Below are 17,347 nucleotides of genomic sequence, written 5' to 3' on the forward strand. Positions count from 1 at the left end.
TGAACTAAGGCACTTAGATGAGGAAGAGGCCAGGAGAGATGTTAAGGCAGTGGAACCCACAGGGTCTGACGGGAGGACTCACATTCTGTACCTTTTGTGTATCCAGCAAAGTAGAATGTAAGTTCCATGAGGGCAGGGACGATGTCTCCTTTGCTTACCATTGCATGCCAGGCCTGGCACGAGGTGGGTGACCGACAAATGTCCAAGAAATGAATGAAGAATGAATGAGAGTCTAGGATGTACTCAGTAATAAGAGTGCTGGCCTTGTATGCGTGAAACCCTGGGTTCTAATTCCAAGGCCACACACACACACAACACACACACCAAAAAAATGAAAAAATAGAAAAATAAGATGAATGTAGGAGACGGGCTTCATAAATCCTTTGAAGGTTTTACTCCTAATCAAGAGCAGGCTCAACCATCCCTAAAACCCAAAGGGGGAATGTTCTCTCTGATATGCCGATAACACACAATAAGAAGGGGAGGGAAAAACAGAAGTGCTTTCTTTGGCTTACACTAAGTGGACTGAAGGGAAGGGGGGTGGGAATAGGAAAGACAGTGGAATGAACTGGACAGGACTTTCCTGTGTTCATATAGGAATACGCGACCAGTGAAACTCCACATCATGCACAGCCACGGAATGGGAAGTGATCCATGTACCGTGTGATATGTCTAAATACACTCGACTGTCATGTATATCTAAAAAGAACGGGCTCAAGGGGTCAAGAACATCCACACCTTGAGGGCTCCTGTCCGCAGGGAATGGTTCTCAAGTGTGCCTTCTCTTGCTCTATTCTACCTGCCTGTGCCCAACCATCCCCATGCTCAGATTCAGCCTGAGGCTTCTTGGGGCCTGGAGGAGGAGAGGCCCAGGAGTGCCAGCTATTCCCAACTCTGGGTCCAATGTGACTCGCAGGCTGAGCTAGCGCCACTCTTTCCACAACATCACTTCCTCTGCAGCGTGAGAAAAGAGGAAGAAAACTGGCTGAGTGACTCTCCTCTTCCCCCAGGGAAAGCACAAAGCTGTTGGAAACAATAAAAGCAGGCCCGTCTAAAGGGGAGACTTTTGTCTGTACAGCCAGGGGTTGCTGCTCTGGTGACTTCCTGCAGGGACATTGGGCAGCTTTGCAGACAAATAAATGCTCACATTCAGAATGATCAGCCTAGAACACTTCCATGAGCCTTCTCTCCTCCCCAGGCTGTACACAGATAATAAATCAAATTAGCATCCCGAACCTCCCGATTAGTGTCACTTGCTACCAATCTCTTCTGTACACGGGGCGCACGGGATGAGAGTGTTCTCAGCTACAATCCAGCAATGCAGGATTGAGGCCTGTGGCCTTCTTGGATATCATGGGATGCTTCTAACGTGATGTGGCCTCAGGCTGAGGTCACAGGATCCTACTGGTCACTCCAGAGCAAGCTATAAAAGACACAACTGACAACCCAGCCTTGTAATCCAGATTGGGTTGTAACTGAGAGAGAAAATACACATTTTCATTTCTCGGTCAATAATCATAGGAACATAAGCCAAGCTAGACAACTGTCAGAAAGAGAGGGAGGAGGTGGGGAATGAGCCAGAGAGAAGGAGGAGGAGGAGGACGGATTATGGCAATAATCAGAAACAGAGAAGAAGCATTTTTCCTATCCCATGCTCTCCTAGTATAGGGAACTTAAACCACAGTAGTCAACAGATGTTGGATGTATCAGACTGGAAAGTTTACTTTCAGGTAACCCAAAGTGAAATTTGTCCTCATTTCAGATTACTGGATTAATGACACAGAAGGAACAACTGGGGAGGTTTAGAAAACCCAGGGGGGTGGGGTGGGGATAACAGTGTGATACCAAAATACATTCTATTGGCCCATCCAAATCGAAGAATGTTTTTTAATCTCATCCTCTTGGGCCACAGGAAGTGGCAGTCGGCATGGAGTACCAGTGGCAGCTCTCCAAATCACAGATGTGGTCCCACTGACCGGCATCACAGAGCTGTCCGTTCAAGTGGATGGCGGCCTTCCTTGAGATGCGACCTCACAGCTGGCGAGGGTTGCCACTCGGAAGCAAGCTGCACTGGGTGGTCCCTGAATTGAAAAATAACCACTGAGCTGTTAAGCCACGCTGTCCCACTCCAGGCTTGTCCCAGAGAAGCCAATGAACCCCATCTGGCAGGTTCCCACTCCTCCCTCTTGAATTGCTTCAATTGCAGTTCCAGGCTGCCTGGCCCTGAGCAAAAGCAGAAAGGTGGGGGGAAATGGCTGAGACCAAGTAGCAGCTGCTTCAGGTATGTGCCCTGGCAAGTTCAAATGCTTGCCAGGCTGATTGGCTAGGAGGGAGGGGGGAACGAGGTTAAGATATTTTTTCATAAAATTTCCTGTTACCTCCCAACACTCAAAAAAACAAGTAAGTTTTTATAAGGGTAGGACAATCCTTGTAGAAGGAGCAATGGTTAGGACTTTCTCTAAAAATCACTTGCCATCAATGATTCTGTCAATCAGTTATTCAGATAAATAAATGCTCACATTCAGAATGGTCAGCCTAGAACACTTTCATGAGCCTTCTCTCCTTCTCAGGCTGTATACAGATAATAAATCAAACCATTCATTCCACATATTTATTGAGTGCCTACTATATGCCAACCACCAAAGTGCTCCAGGCCAAATACACAGCCTGCAAGTGGACACCAGGCCTTCTAGATGAATCTGTACTTTTGATACCAAGGTGAATACTTACAGCACACCACAGCTGTACTAAGCCACCCTAAACTCTGAGAGACCCGGGGTTCCAATTCTCATCAAGTCCCAACTCGCTGGGTAACTGAGCAAGTAACGTAACTTGCCCTTTTCCTCCTGCCTCAATTTCTTGATCAGAGCGTGGGAGTGGGAGCTACCGTTATTACTTTGCAAAATCCCTTGGCCACAGTTCTGTTCGGTGCTACCGACCACCGCCGGGTGCTATTTCCGAAGCCGGCCAGGCCCTCCGCAGTTGACCCAGGAAATCGGGTCGCACTAGACAAGGCGGCATGTGCGGAGCGCGTCGTGGAGAGGGGGGTCCTTTGCGCGCGGCTGCTCGCGCTCCCCCAGGGCCTCGGAGAGTCTAAAAACTCACTTCGGAGGAAGGGAAGGAGCGTGAAGTGGCCCTTTTTCGATCGGAGACACCCCCTCCCGGAGAAGCCACCCCCTCCCCCAGCCCAGCGCGGAGTGAAATCTTAGAAGCCGCTGCAGGGCTGGGGCGGCGTGCGGAGTCGGTGGAAGCCGGAGCTGGTCGGCCCGAAGGTCAGCGAGTTGTTTTGAGTTCTCGTACCCGGAAGGGGGGGCAGGGAGGAGAGGACGCCGGGGCCCGAGAGACCCCGCGTCAGAGCCGAAATTGTTTGTGCTCCGGAACAGGCAGCTCAGCGGAAGCCGCGACGGGGGCGGGTCACGTGCGGCCGTGGCGGCGCAGCTGGCGGGGGAGCCGGGCTGGGACCCGGGCCGGGCCGGGCCGGGCGGGGGTGCGCGGGGCGGCGGCTCTCGCAGCCCAAGGTGGAACTGGAGTAGTCGGGGCGCTGGGAGCGAGCGGCGCCCCGAGCTCGGAGCGAGGGAGGCGCGCGAGTTCCGAGGGGCGGTGTAGGAGCCGGGCGCACGGAGCTCCGCGCGGTGCGGCCCAGGAGGGACGGGGAGTCGCCGGGGGGAGGGGACGGAAGCGGGCCCCCCAGGCAAGAATGGAATGCACGCGGAGGCTACGCGGGCGTCTGCACCCCCAGAAGGGAGGCGCCGCTCTCCTAGTAGCCGGCCTTGTTTTCTTCTTGCACGCAAATACCGGAACGACCGGAACCGCCATCCCTGCCTGTGTCCCAGGGGCGCCGCACTACGGATGGGGGAGGTGCGGGAGTCCCGCAGAGCTACTCCAGCAGGGACCCACCGAGACCGGGAGGGCTGCCCGGGTGGCTCCTTGGGGTGCGGGCCACAGCGGTGGTGCACCTAACCCATTCGCGCCCCCTTCTCCGGAAGAGCGCGCGAGGGAAGACCCGGGCTGTCTGGGGGGGGGGCTCTGCAGGCGTGTGGGGGTCCCAGGGAGCGCCGTGCAGAAACCATAGGCCCCACGGTTTACACAGGGCTGGGCTCGTGCCTGGAGGGGCTGGTCCCACGTTTCCCCAAAGTGGCGCGCTCTACTCCAGCGTGGGAAGGAAAGGACACAAACTTGGCCATGTGCCAGAACACTTGGGGACGCCTGACTTTGGAGTCCCCTCAGTCCCCCAGTGATCTGAAACGTACTCCCCACTTCCTAAGAGTCCATGAGGCTCAGGTCCAAGGCCTGGGAAGAGTGGGAGAGTGTGGGCTGGCCTGGTATGGGACACCCAGTCACGTTCCCCTCGCGGGGAAGGCGCGGAACAGTTGTCTTGCAAAGTTTCTCCCCCATCACCACCACCATCCGAGGAAGGGCGGCTCTTCCGGAGGTGAGGGCGGGGGAAAGGCCTCGGAGCCGGGAGTGGTGCAAGTTCCTGAAGCTGAGACCCGGGCGCGCCAAAGGGGCCTGGGCCACCAGCGCATTCGTAATCCCAGACCGCTGCACCTCACTTCGCTGCAATGTCTGATCGGAGTCGCGGCAGCGGGTGCTGCGCGGAGTCTGGGACGCTTGGAGACGCCATTTGCATCCCCCCTCCCTCCTGCAGGTTGGCGGGGGCGGGGGTGTCGCCAGCCGCGGAAGCGTATTCCTGGCAGTGACACTGATTAGATGCTGTGTCGGTACGTGCACAGAATCGGGGTGGGCCTTCACCTCTCCTGTGCGCACACACTTTCTGTTGGAAAAAGTTGCGGGTCCCCCCCCCCTCCGCCCTCTCGCTGCACAGCTGCTGTCTCCAGGGCGGAATTAGGCGGGCACGTTTGCTCAGCCGGAGGGAGAGAGGATCGCGCCGGCGCGGGGAGGCCGCCGGGCCCAGGCCGCGAAAATCCAGCCCTGGCTTTGCGTCGAGCTGCTGAGTGCGGCGCTTACGCGCGCCCGGCCAGCCGAGGCCTGGTTTCCATCTGCCCCTTTTGCCTCCGTGTTAAGTGCGCCGGGGAAAACCCAACGAACCGTGCAGAACCCCTCGGAGGAGAGCCACCCCCCCCCCAGCCTGATCCTGACCGATGGAAAAAATGACAGTATAGGTCAGAGCAGGCTGCCCGCGAGTATTAATGCGGCCGCCTCCGTTCCCGGTGCTTGGGGAGGATGGGCGCCTCGCCAGGAAACCGCCGAAGGAGGAGCCATGAGGGCCGCCTGCCCCCTTCCAGGCTAGAAAACGTGGATTCTCAGAGGGACCAGACAAATGTGGTCAGACAGCTGCGGGAACTTACCCCAATTAAATACAGATTGCCCATGTATATTTCAAGCAGGATCAATCTTTTTTTCCCCCCAACCAAATGCACGTTGAGCAGTTAAAAAAAAAAAAACACTGTGAGAACAGGTTAATCGGTAGATGCAACCCTTGCTCCCTTCTTGGTATTAAACATGTATGTAGGCGGTGCCGGGCTAAGCACCATTATTTTTGCATGGCCACTGTGTGCCCTGAGAAGGCAGGGTCCCCTTTGCGCTCCACCTTCGAGGACCTTTAATTAATAGAACTCGAAGAGGGGGTTATTTGAGTTGTAGTTTCTATTTGGAGGTTGCGTACTCTTGGCAAACTCCTGCCTGGGGTTGTTTGTACTTGGCTTTCATAGCCCACGTTTTTCTCTTGGCTTTTTCTTTTCCTGCCTACGTGCTGCAGGGTGCGGGGAGGAGGCTGCCGAGATGTGAAGCTGCAGCCGCCCTCAGACTCTCACTTGCGCACCACGCGGCCTCCGAGGAGGGGAAATGTGAACTCTCCGGGTGGCGCTCGAGAACTGGAATTCGGATCTAGGGCTGCGGACTTGTTTCGGAGGCTGGCCGGCTGCGGCTTGTGGGGGTCAGGGGCTGTGAAGGGGAAACCCCAGAGGTGACCCTGAGGCCTCTTGAGCAAACTGGAGGCGCCCGTGTTCTTTGTCTTTCTCAGGGTTGGACAGCCTGGCACTCGGTTCTGATAAGGATCTACTGAGAGCCAGAGCCGCACCGCCAGCACTTTTTAGTGATTAGGAGAACGCCGGTAGCAGTGGCCACACAAGGGAAGGGCCATTTGCGTTGTCTGTGAAAAGAAAAAGGCAGTCTCACCTAATGAATTATGGGTGACTTGGGAGAGGCCAGGCCGGGAGGGTGAGGCCCCCTTATGCCTATCTTTGCCCCGACGCTCCTCCCCATCTGCTGGAGATCCCATTTCAAAGGTAATGGGAAGCTTTTTGAAACTAGAAATTTGACCAATTCTGTTCACAGAAGCAGTATTTGCATCTGGGTGTCAGTAAAATGTGCTCACCAGCAGCAGCCCAGGGACAATGCCAGCCACCAGCCAGCACTGAAGCAGTGTTAAACTCAGACCAAAGTACACCCCAGAGAACTTGACTTTTGCCCATCTTCTCCAAGAACCCAGTTACAGGAGATGGCAAACATCAAAAAAGGTGGCCTTGGAAGAGTAGGCTGAAGGTCTTGGAACCCAGTGTGGTTTCCTAAGGCTATAGGGGCAGGGTTAGTGATGGTGCCTGATCCCGGAGGGAACTTGCCATTAATCCTGTCTAAAGGAGCACCACTTAAAAGTACTCTCCTACATCACCTCGGCACACATTGGCCTTTAAGGGAAAGTCTGGTCCAAACAGCCTGAGCCCATTTTGCCTTAACTTTTCAGTGGGTGATAATAGTGGCCCTTCCTACCCTGGCTCCATATAGGTCTCCAGGAACTTGAACCCGGATGTGTTTCTTACTCCCTCCCCATCCAAAGGAAGGGAGTACCAAAGCATAACAACAAACACATGTAGCATTGTATTAGAGGCAGTGGTCCCAGCACTTTGTGTATTGAGACGTGTTATCCTCAGAACAACCCCAAGGTCCAGGACTCTTGCGGGGCTTGCTGAAAACAGCAGTTTGGAACAGGTCGGGACTGACCCAGAACCATGTAGCCTCTTGGTGTCAGAGGCTGTGAAAGTGAGCTATTTGGGGGATGTTTTAAGGGGACTGATTGGACCCTGACCTTCCAAAGGAAAATATCATGGGAAGAGACCAGAAGGCCCAATGTTTGGCAAAGCAGGGTTGCGGAGTGGTACAGAAGCACATTACTGTGGCTCCGCGGTACAGAAGGGATCAGGGAAGCAGTCTCAAGTTCCCTCCATCCGGAGGTCCCGTCCACAGGGTGACTAAGGGCTGGGGGCTGCCGATTGCTGAGGAGCTCCTTATCGCCGGGTGTCAGTGGTCCCGTGCAGCCGAACTAAACAGCCGCCTGCAGGGGCGGCTGGTTCACGCTGGTCTTTGGGCTCCGGGCGCGTCCCCGGGGCTCCTCTCACGGAGCTGGCCGGGCCCAGTGGCGCCTCCTGAAGCTCCAGGTTCCTCTCCGCCTCAGCCGCCAGCCCCCGGGGCTGGAAAGCCCGGCTGCTCAGTCCGGGTTGGGACGGCGGCTCCGGGCCGCTCACACCTTGCCTTCCCTAACCCCGTGCCCTGCCCCCGCGCGCCTGCGTAGACACACACAGTGGGTCCAAGCGTGCAGCTGTTTCCAGGCCTCCGCTTTCCCTTCCTCTTCCCTGCTCTGGCGCTTTGAAAGCCCGCGGCCGTTGTGTGCCTTGCCAGGAAGAGTCTGGGTGGAGGGGCCGCGTTTCCCCCTCCCCCGCATCTGTGCACGCCCTGGCACCCTTGGGGTGCAGAGCTAGGCCTGTGGATCCCCATCTCCCCCGAGAAGTGACGGCTGCTGGAGGGGACCTGTTCGCTCCGTGTTTCTCAGTGACCCGGGAGTCAGAGGGGAGGGCCGGGCCGCGGGGCCTGCGTGTGGATCAGGGGGCGGTCAATCCCCTCTCCCGCGAAGGCGGACTGGGCCTCGGCCCACGGCCATTAGGAGTGTGCCCTGCACAGCTTGCACTGGCCGCAGCTTGACACCCTAGCGTGCCCCGGGCCAGTGTGCGCGTCCCCACCCCTGCAAGCCTTTGCCGAGCTGGTGAAGACCCGTGGATCTGCGGCTGGGCAGTGCAGACGCCCCGCTGCTCCGGCCACCGCCCGCTGTAGGGGGCCAGGCTGGCCTGGGGGCTGGGTGGCCTAGGCGCACTGGCCCGCGTGGAGACAGGCTCCGGGAGCCCGGGCTGGCCGCCGAGGCGAGGGAGGGAGCGCTGCAGCCCGCGCGCCTCAAGGCAGAACACACGCCTTTCCCGGAACCTTGAAACCCAGGGGAGCCGCTGCCATCTTCGCGTGACGAGCAGCGAGACGCCGGTGATTAAGTGTTTCTTTCCGGCTCCCTCCCCGGTTGCGGCTCTCCTCCTTTCCATAGGGCTGGAAGAATGAAACCCGGGGAAAAAAAAACACAACTGCGCTCCTCACTCGCTCTCCACGATCATCCTAGTCTCCCAGGGTGCACCCCCCGCCCCTACTCCACGCCTGGCTGTGGCGGGGGTCCCAGGGGCCACATGCCTTGGTTTCCAACCAAATCTTGAGATTTGATTTGGGTTTAGATCTCGAGTTTAATGGGGAAGGGGCACACTTTGCAGAAGTCACCGGACCCTCATCTCCTCATCCCCCCCTCGGGGATTAAGCCTAAACACAGGAATCCCCCACCCACACCCGGGACTAATCCTGCCTCGCCTCTTGGGATTAACTGGGCTCACAGGTCCATAAAACACTTCCGGCGAGGCCAGAGGGTCTGTCTGCAGAAACACTTTAAAACTGTCCTCCCAGGCCTGCAGTCGGAATTGACCTGGTGGTGGAGGGAAGTGAATAAACAGACGGTGGGTGGGTGAGGTTTGCAGGCTGTGGAAGGAACTGCCACAAGCGGGAGGGTAGCTCTGTTGGCAGACAGATCTGGGAAAAGGATGCAGCAATGACTAGATGGCATTGACCTGGAGGAGGGTGGGTGCAGGCAGGAGCAGGCAGATGTCACCTGGCTAGAATTCCAGCCCCTCTTCACTGAGGAAGGCTAGTTTCCAGAAGTGGGGGCGGGGCAGTCTCATTCTGTGAAATGAGAACAGTAACACTTCCCCTGCCCTCAGGTGGGTTTCGCAGGACCAGAGTGTCAAATAAATGTGGCCTGACCTGCCCACTTCACCGTGGTCAATGTTCAGTGTGTTAAATAGCTATTTGCTGATTTCGTAAACCTTTAGTAAAACTAAGCCCTTACTCCAATTCATGCAAGAATGTTCAGGATAAAGTGAATCCAAAAGCAACCTAATGTTTTGAATCTCCTTTTCTTTTACATCTCTTCAAATGAAGTTTCTGAAATAATGGGAGAATGTTCTAAGAAAACTCCCGTGTCAAAATTGGGGGTTATGGGAACCAAAAGGGGTCTATAAATAGGGTAAGTCACATTTTTTAAAAAAGAAAACCTGAAGAAAAATATAATTACAAAATAGGTTCCTGGCTAGGTCCCGTTCTGTTAGCACGGAGAGCGGATGCCCTTAGATAGCCACACATCCCAGGACCCCGAAAGTAGGCCTGACTCAGCCTTGCTCAGCTAAGTTCCAGGTGATGTTGCCTGAGGACAGCGAAGAGGGGCCCTGATTTGCTTAAAATGAATATCAGAAGAGCTAGGCCTGCTTCTGCCTCCGGAAAGCCCAGAGCTGCAAAAACTGTGTGTATGTGTGTTGGGGGGGGGGTGCCCCGTGACCTCCCTTCCCGCAGATGGACTCACGAAGCATGACTAGCCCCAGGTGGTGCCCAGGCACGCTGGGATGGAGGCCCAGGCCAGGCATTCGCCCTGCCTGGTAGATTTGGAGCGGTAGGAGGGGGCTCCGGATGGACCTCCCCACCAGCCTCCCTCTCCCGTCCCAGGCCCTGAGGCCTCGGGCTAGGTTAACGAGCCTCCACCCGACTGCCCCTCTCGCTGCTTGCTCCCGGCCTTGGCGGCCAGCCCGGATCCCGAGGCCTCCCCCGCCCCGCTGCCCCGGCTCTTCCCCTCGTGATTCATTTAGCAGCGGTGCTGAAAGCCTGTTTACCTCCGCAGCCCAGGGCGACTCGATCTGCGTAAAAAGCCCCAACGCCAGCGCCGACCAGTAGGGGGGGATTGTCCTATAGATTATTTCTCCTCCTGGTTTTTGTTTTGTTTTGTTTTGTTTTAAACCAGAAGGCTTGGTTGGAGAGGGGGGTGGGGTGGCGCGTTGCTGCTGTTTTTTAAAACACCGTATTTGAAAGAGAAACAAAAAGCCACACAAAAGCAGTTTAGGAGGCACTGAAGCTGTTTTTACATATAAAAAGTGCAGCGAATACCGAGGGGCCCCCAGCAGAGATCAGCTGAGTGCTTGGCCCATTTCGACAATTAGCAGTTAATCTGTTATCTGCCATCAGCAAACAAGTTTTGAGGCTCACAGGACACTGAATTCCTCCTGTTCCAGTTGACAGTGGTGTATTCGGACCGGTCGGGCACTTCTGATGCTTTTGGTTTCTCCTGGTGCAAATGCAACTCCGCCAACATGGGTTTCCCGGGTTGGTCAGACTAGAGTCAGAAAATTCTCCGGGGCGGTCTAGGAGTCTCGGCCTGCGTCACCCTTCCGACCTGAGCTGGTCTGTTGGGTTCAGATTTCTCCCGGTTGGTCTTTACCCCCTGACTTCGCGGTCCTCCTGATTTTCCACCTAGTGGGCCTCTCCATAAATGTGCAATGAATGGCAGAAACCAAAGTGAACCTGTTGGCCTGGAAGTCAGCCTGCTGCACCGCCTCGCCCTTGGAAGCCCATTCGGGTGCCCCGAACCCCCGGGCCGCGGCAGCCTGCGCTCAGCTTCGCCCTGCGCGGCCCAGGGCAGGCGGGGGAGGCCAGGAGGCACGAAGCGCCTGGAGCCTGCGAGATGATAAATATTGCGCAGACAGCCCATAAATAATTTGCATTATGTTCAGCTGACAACGCAGGGCGATTAATTTTAATAGCTACATATTTGCCTGGGCTGCTGCTTTCGTAGGCCCCGTAATGAAAGGCGAGAGGCCGCCCTGGCTCCGTGCTCCGTGGTCCCGGAAGGCAGCCCGGAGGAGCGGGAAGGCCCGCAGCGGTGTCTCCTCCAGGCAGCCCCCCGGGGAGTCCCCAGTCCCCGGGGGGCCTCCCTTGCCTTCCGTGCAGTGGAGGGATGGGGTTCGCGCGCTCCTCCCCAGCGTCCCCGAGGCCTCGAGCAACAGGAGCCACCATAATGACACTGCACATTCGTCTGCGTGGGGAGAGCCACTTGTGGACGGGGAGAACCTCCCCGCAGCGAGGCGCCCCACCCGGCCCAAGTCCCGAGGGAACTCTGGAGGGGACTTCACGGTGCACTTTGGCTGGAGGGGAGGTGCTCGCGTTCACCGCCTCCGGATCGCCGGTGGGCCGCACCTCGGCCGAGGCTCTTCCGCCCTCCGGGAAGAGGCAAGAGGCCAAACAAAGCCCGGTCGCCCACGCGTCGCCTCCGCGCGTGTCTGGTCCAGAGTCCTCCCTCCCCGTCCCGCACCCCGCGGGAGGCCCCCTTAAGAGGCTCCCCGAGCTCCTCGTTGCAAAGGGCCGTGCACACGGAGGACGGAAGAAAGGCTTGGAGCTCTCTAAAGGAGGAGGCGGGGAGGGGAGCGCGGCGAGGAAGGACACGCGCAGCGGCCGCCGCGGTCCCGTGGTGGCCGGGTGCTCGCGTGTGCGTTCCGATGACAAAGCCCCGCCGCCGCCAGCAGGCTCCTGACTGCCAGAGCCCTGGTGGGGGAGGGGAGGACGGGGAGGGGAGCCCTGGCTGGCGTAGGTAGCGGGGACTGGAAGCTTCCCGGGAGAAGGAGTTCATTCAGGAGCCATAGGAGGCCTCCGGGCTGGCCAGGTGGAGCCCGCCGGAGCCAGCACCTGTGTATTTTTCTTTTTGGAAACAGGCGAGCGCATCGGCATTACCATATTTTAATTGCCTTTCGCAAAGGTCATCTCTAATTATGGGTTGCAATGGAGGCTGGGCCAAGGGGTCTGTAGCCCTTTATTGTGCGCGTGTGCGTGTGTGTGAGTGTGATATGTGTGTGCGCGCGCGTGTGTGTGCGTGCCGCCGAGACAATGCGCCTAGCTCTCATGGAAATGCCAATCCGAGGGTGTCCGTGCGCGCCTGCGAGACGGTCACGACGTGCTGGATCCACGCAGGCCCCGCTGCGTGCACAATGAAAGCCGAGCAGGCGGCGAGGGCCGCGCAGACCCACGGGTTTTCTTTTTAGAAACGGTGGTGCGAAGAGATTCGCCAATAATAACACGCAGCAGGATTAAACCAGGGCGGGAAGGAGAAAACTGCATTTTCCTTTCTAGACTCGCAGACTGTGTTAACCCGTAGGATCCCCCAGGATCTTTTTGTGCCCACGTGGAGTCCGGCGTCGGGACAGGTGTGGGGCTATGGGAGCCGCTGAGGACTGCTGGATGATGTTCCTGGTTAGCCACGTTATTTTCATATGAATCTCTTTCCTTCATTCCGCAGGCTTGTCAATTACAGTGACGTGGGACATCCTAAGCGATGTCTGTTTTATGGGAAAACCCAGCTAGTGGAAAAGAAGAAAATGTTGAGTTTGTTTTTTTTTTTTTTTAAGTTTTGAAAGTCTGCATTTCCTTCTTTTTTTTTTAATTAAAAAAATTTTATCACTTTCAGAAATCTTGCAGCAAAGCCTATTTGAACTTCATGGGAGAAGAGTGGTGGGGAAGTAAATGAGGGTATTTTAAAGCCTGAAGCTGGTGGAGATCAATGAAGAGCTGTTGGTCAGGGCCGGGCAGTGGCTACTCTGAACTTGATTTTCTCAGAACCCCCCTGGCAGATCTGAGCCCAGAGCTGAGGAAGCCAGGGGCTGGGCTCAGGAGCCTGGGAGAGTTGGAGGGTCTTGTACTGGCCAGGCTTGCTGCTGGCCCCCACACCTGGCCTCGTGGCCTCTCCAGCAGTCAGCCCTGCCAGCAGCATGGCAAGGCCAGATGACTAGTCCAACCCCTCAGAGGGGCCTGGCTTTCTCCTTCCTGGTAATCATAACCAGGTGCACTGAAGGGTCTTTGATCTGAGGAAACCCAAAGTCCTCCACCAGGCTTCAATGAAAGCCTGCTGAGGGCCTACCAGCCTGCTCAGCATCTGGGTCCCTGGACCCATTTTCCAGCTGAGCAAGCCTGAGGCTGCTGTTTCCGTCTAGCCGCCTCTCTGGGGCCCAGAGCCAAGGAAATCTATCCAACCAAGGCAGGCAGGTTCCAGGATCCCTGATGGGTGTGTGGGTACGGGAGGAGAGAGAAACAGGTATGGAGGGAAGCCTACAGCTGGTGCCTAAGAAAGGACTAAAGAGTAGTCCTATGCGGAGAAACCAGAGGAGCCGAGAAAGTGAGGGCAGGGCTGAGGTACAATAATGATGCAGATATTCAAAAGCGCTCCCATGGTACTTAAACCATACCAAACTCAGAGCCCCTAACCCACGGTCTGTCTTCTCCACTAAAATGCAAATTCTTTAAGGAGGGAGACTGTTTCACTGATCTTTGCAGGTTTGGTGAACTGGCATGGCATAAAATCAATGATCAAAATGTTTGGGTACTAGCTGGGCTCTGTGGCTCAGGCCTGTAATCCCAGGGGCTCCGGAGGCTGAAGCAGGAGGATCCTGAGTTCAAAGGCAGCCTCAGCAATTTAGCAAGGCCCTAAGCAACTCAGGGAGACCCTCTCTCTAAACAAAATATAAAAAAGGACTGAGGACGTGGTTCAGTGGTAATGTACCCCTGGGTTCAATCCCTGGTACCAAAAAAAAAAAAGTTTGGATACTCACACCTTTGGTGGAAAGCTCTAGAACAGAACGCATCTGGGCCTAGGAGGAAAACTCTAGCCCTCTCTGTAACCTCTCTGAGTGTCAGCTTCCTTACCATTTTTTAAAAATGTTTCTTTATTTGTAGATGGACATTATTTATTTATGTGGTGCTGAGGATCGAACCCAGGGCCTCATGCTTGCGAGGCAACTGCTCTACCACTGAGCCCCAGCCCCAGTTTCCTTATCTAAAACCTGCATGAGAATGCCTATGTCACAAGATTGGAGGGAGATCAGATGATGTAATTGCATGGAAAACATCAGGAAGGTGATAATAAGCTCTTAGTAAATATTGTGCTCTTGAAGGAGGGAAAGGAGGACTTGGGCAGATATTGTTTGAGGTGTAGAAAGGAAGGTTCGTGTAAGGCCCTAGGTAGGTGCAGGTCTGCCTGGCCTGAGATTTGGGTCAGAAAAAAAGAATTGCTTTGGGACTAGAGAGAGCTCAATGTAGAGTGCTCCTCTGTTATGTTCAAGGGGCTGGGTTCCATCCCTAGCACTGCAGAAAAGAAAAAGAAAAACCTAGGCACAGTGGTGCACACCTGTAATCCCAGTAGGTCCAGAGGCCTAGGCAGGAGGATTGGGAGTCCAAGGCCAGCCTCAGCAATTTAGCAAGGCCCTAAGCAACTCGGCAAGACCCTGTCTCCAACTAGAATTTTAAAAAGGGCTGGGGATGTGGCTCAGTGGTTAAGTGCTCCTGGGTTCAATCCCTGGTACCAAATAACTAAGAAGGGGAAGAAAGAATTGCATCTAAAAACTGTGAATTGGAGCCACAAGACCACACTGTCCAAAGTTGTGAACTTTGGGAGAGCCGTGCCAGCCTTTGGTCAGCTTACTTACCCAGGGCTGAGCTGTGGAGGCACCCTGGATGTGTACTGAGGGTCAGTCTATTTGCTGGGGATGAGTGACTAGCAGATAAACCCACTTGATGCTAGCCCACCCCCCCCCCACTGCCCTAGTGCTGGGATAGAGCCTAGGACCTTGCACAAGGTAGGCAAGTGCTCTGCCACTCAGCCACACCCCCAGCCCTGTTTTATTTTGAGACAGCGTCTTGCTAAATTGCCCATGCTGACCTTGAACTTTGCCATCCCTCGCTCAGTTCCAGAGCGGCTGGGATTACAGACGCACCACACTATCTAGTACTGGCTTTCTGTGGTCTGGCTTGCACAGCTTGGTTGTATTTTATCATTGGCAAGTCTGTGTCCTGGCATTTGAGAGGGCAGGGAAGTGGTGAGACTGCCTGCTTCTCCTTAATCCTTCTCCTATCATCACCTGTTCAATAGCTCCCATGTCTCACCCCTTCACCTCCCCCCCCCCCTGAGTTTGGTCTGTTTTCTCCCCATTGTAAGCTTTATTTATGGTACTAGGGACCAAACCCAGGCCTTACTCACGCACACCAGGGAAGTGCTCCCTAGCCCCTTTTCATTTGTTTTTCAGAGATAGTGTCTCAAGCTGGGTGCAATGGCACACTCTGTCTCAAAATAAAAAATAAAAAGGACTGAGAACCTGGCTTAGTGGCACATGCCTGTTTTCTCAGCTACTTGGGAGGCTGAGGCAGGAGGATTGCAAGTTTGAGGCCAGCCTCAGCCACTTAGCAAAGCCCTATCTCAAAATAAAAAAGGAATGGGGGTACATCTCAGTGTTAAAGCGTCCCTGAGTTCAATTCCCCAGTACCAAAAAGAAGAAAAAATGGTGGGTGGGGAGGAGTCTAGGGACATAGGTCAGTGTTAAGAGCTCTTGGGCTAGCATGCATAAGGCCCTGGGATCAGTCCCCAGTAAGGCTTAAAAAAAAAAAAAAAAAAAAAAAGAGGGAGAGAGAGAGACAAAGTCTGGCTATAATGTTGCCCAGGCTGGTCTTAACCCTCGGGCTCCAGTCATCCTTTGGGCTCAGCCTAGACTCCTGCCACCACACACCCGCCATTCATTCCTGCAGCTCCTGGATGCTCTGCTTTTGCGGGGAGGGAGGGAGGGGGTATATACCAGACATTGAACTCAGGGCACTGAGCCCCACCCCCAGCCCTATTTTGTATCTTATTTACAGACAGGGTCTCACTGAGTTGCTCAGTGCCTCGCCTTTGCTGAGGCTGGCTTTGAACTCGGGATCCTCCTGCCTCAGCCTCCCAAACCCCTGGGATTATAGGCATGCGCCACTGCTCTAGGTCTCTGCTTGTTTTTGTTTTGGGGCCTGTGGTAGGACCTGGGCTCCCTATATTTCCCCGTTTGGTCTTGCACGTTGCAGACGGTTTGCAGCCCCTCCTCAGTCTTCTACCAGAGGGCAGCCTCAGGGTCAGGGTCAGTGGGCTGCTAGGTGATTTCTGCGAGAAGGCCTAGTTATGTGAATAGAAACTCATGCGACTGGGGTGTGGCATAAACTGTGCTGTTGGGGATCCGGATGAAAAGATGTGGGACCTGGAGGGGAAATTGGAAGAAAATCAAGTAACATGCCGTCCAGCCCTGCCTATCCCTGACATGAATACTTTCAAGAACAGGCAGGGAAAATGTGGGGAGATAAGATACAAGATGGGAGAGTAAGATCCCAAGCACAAGGTCAGCCTTGGCAATTGACTGAGACCTTGACTCAAAGTTTTTAATTTTTTGGGCCGCAGGGATGGAATCTAGGGGCGTTTAACCACTGAGCCACATCCCCAGCCCTTTTTCATATTTCATTTGGAGACAGGGTCTAAGTTTCTCAGGGCCTTGCCAAGTTGCTGAGGCTTTGAATTTGCAATCCTTCTGCCTCAGCCTCCGGAGTCCCTGGGATTACAGGCGTGTGCTCAAATGTTTTAGAACAGGGCTGAGGCTGTAGCTCAGTGGTAGAGTACTTGGCTAGCACATATAAAGCCTTGGGTTTCATCCCAGCACTGACATAGATAAATAAACAAACAGGAAGATGTCGTCTTATGAGAGGTGGAGGATTTGAGTCATCGTCACAAGTGTCCTACCCTCCACACTTTTTTGACCATAGAGTTCGACCCCTAGCTCTTTTTATTTTTATTTATTTAGTTTTGCAGAAATAGGGCTGGAAACCCACGATCATGCCCAGCAATGCTTTAGTTTTAAATCCAACACACCTTCCTCCATAGATCTAGCAACATGCTACGAACAGATCTCCTCCCTCGTTGCCATGTCAGCCTGGGGGATCTCAGAAGCAATTTCATTCTGCTCAAAGATCCTGTGGGTCGGGCATTTGATGGAAAGACTCAACAGCTCAGGGCTGGAATAATCTGGAGGTGTTTTTGCTCCCAGGTCTGGATGTTGGCTGGGCTCATTGCATAAACCCGGGGCTCTCCAGGTGGCTTAAGGGTAGTAGGACTTTAACTTACAGAGTAGCAGCTTGGGGTAAAAAAATAAGTATCCAGCAAATCAGGTGGAAGGTGCTATCACCTTTCCTTCCTTCCTTCTGTTTTTTATATTAGGATTCAACTCAGGGGTGCTTAACCGCTCAGCCACATTCCCAGTCCTTTTTATTTTTTTATTTTGAAACAGAGTCTCATTAAGTTGCTTACAGCCTTGCTAAATTCCTGAGGCTGGCCTCAAACTTTTGATCCTCCTGCCTAGGCCTCCAGAAAACTGCTGGG

At 54.8% G+C, this 17,347-nt stretch overlaps 2 protein-coding genes across 2 annotated transcripts in view; one reads left to right on the top strand and one right to left on the bottom strand.

Moving 5' to 3' along the window:
• Positions 1-1,697: 1,697 nt before the first annotated feature.
• LOC144371594 (uncharacterized) lies at positions 1,698-10,456 on the bottom strand. Its single transcript, XM_078033954.1, has 5 exons — positions 10,351-10,456; positions 5,775-5,904; positions 4,342-4,591; positions 3,106-3,956; positions 1,698-2,081 (listed from the first exon to the last, which is right to left on the bottom strand). Exons 1-5 carry the CDS (start codon positions 10,454-10,456, stop codon positions 1,982-1,984), a joined length of 1,437 nt encoding a protein of 478 aa, XP_077890080.1. The 3' UTR covers positions 1,698-1,981.
• Positions 3,180-17,347, top strand: part of Bcor (BCL6 corepressor) — a 123,036-nt gene continuing 108,868 nt past the window's right edge. Inside the window, exon 1 of the mRNA XM_078034961.1 lies at positions 3,180-3,272. The gene's annotated coding sequence lies outside the window, so the exon portion shown is untranslated. The remainder of the gene's footprint in view (positions 3,273-17,347) is intronic.

Source organism: Ictidomys tridecemlineatus, chromosome X (assembly GCF_052094955.1).
Source record: "Ictidomys tridecemlineatus isolate mIctTri1 chromosome X, mIctTri1.hap1, whole genome shotgun sequence".
In the NCBI taxonomy this organism is placed as follows: domain Eukaryota; kingdom Metazoa; phylum Chordata; class Mammalia; order Rodentia; family Sciuridae; genus Ictidomys; species Ictidomys tridecemlineatus.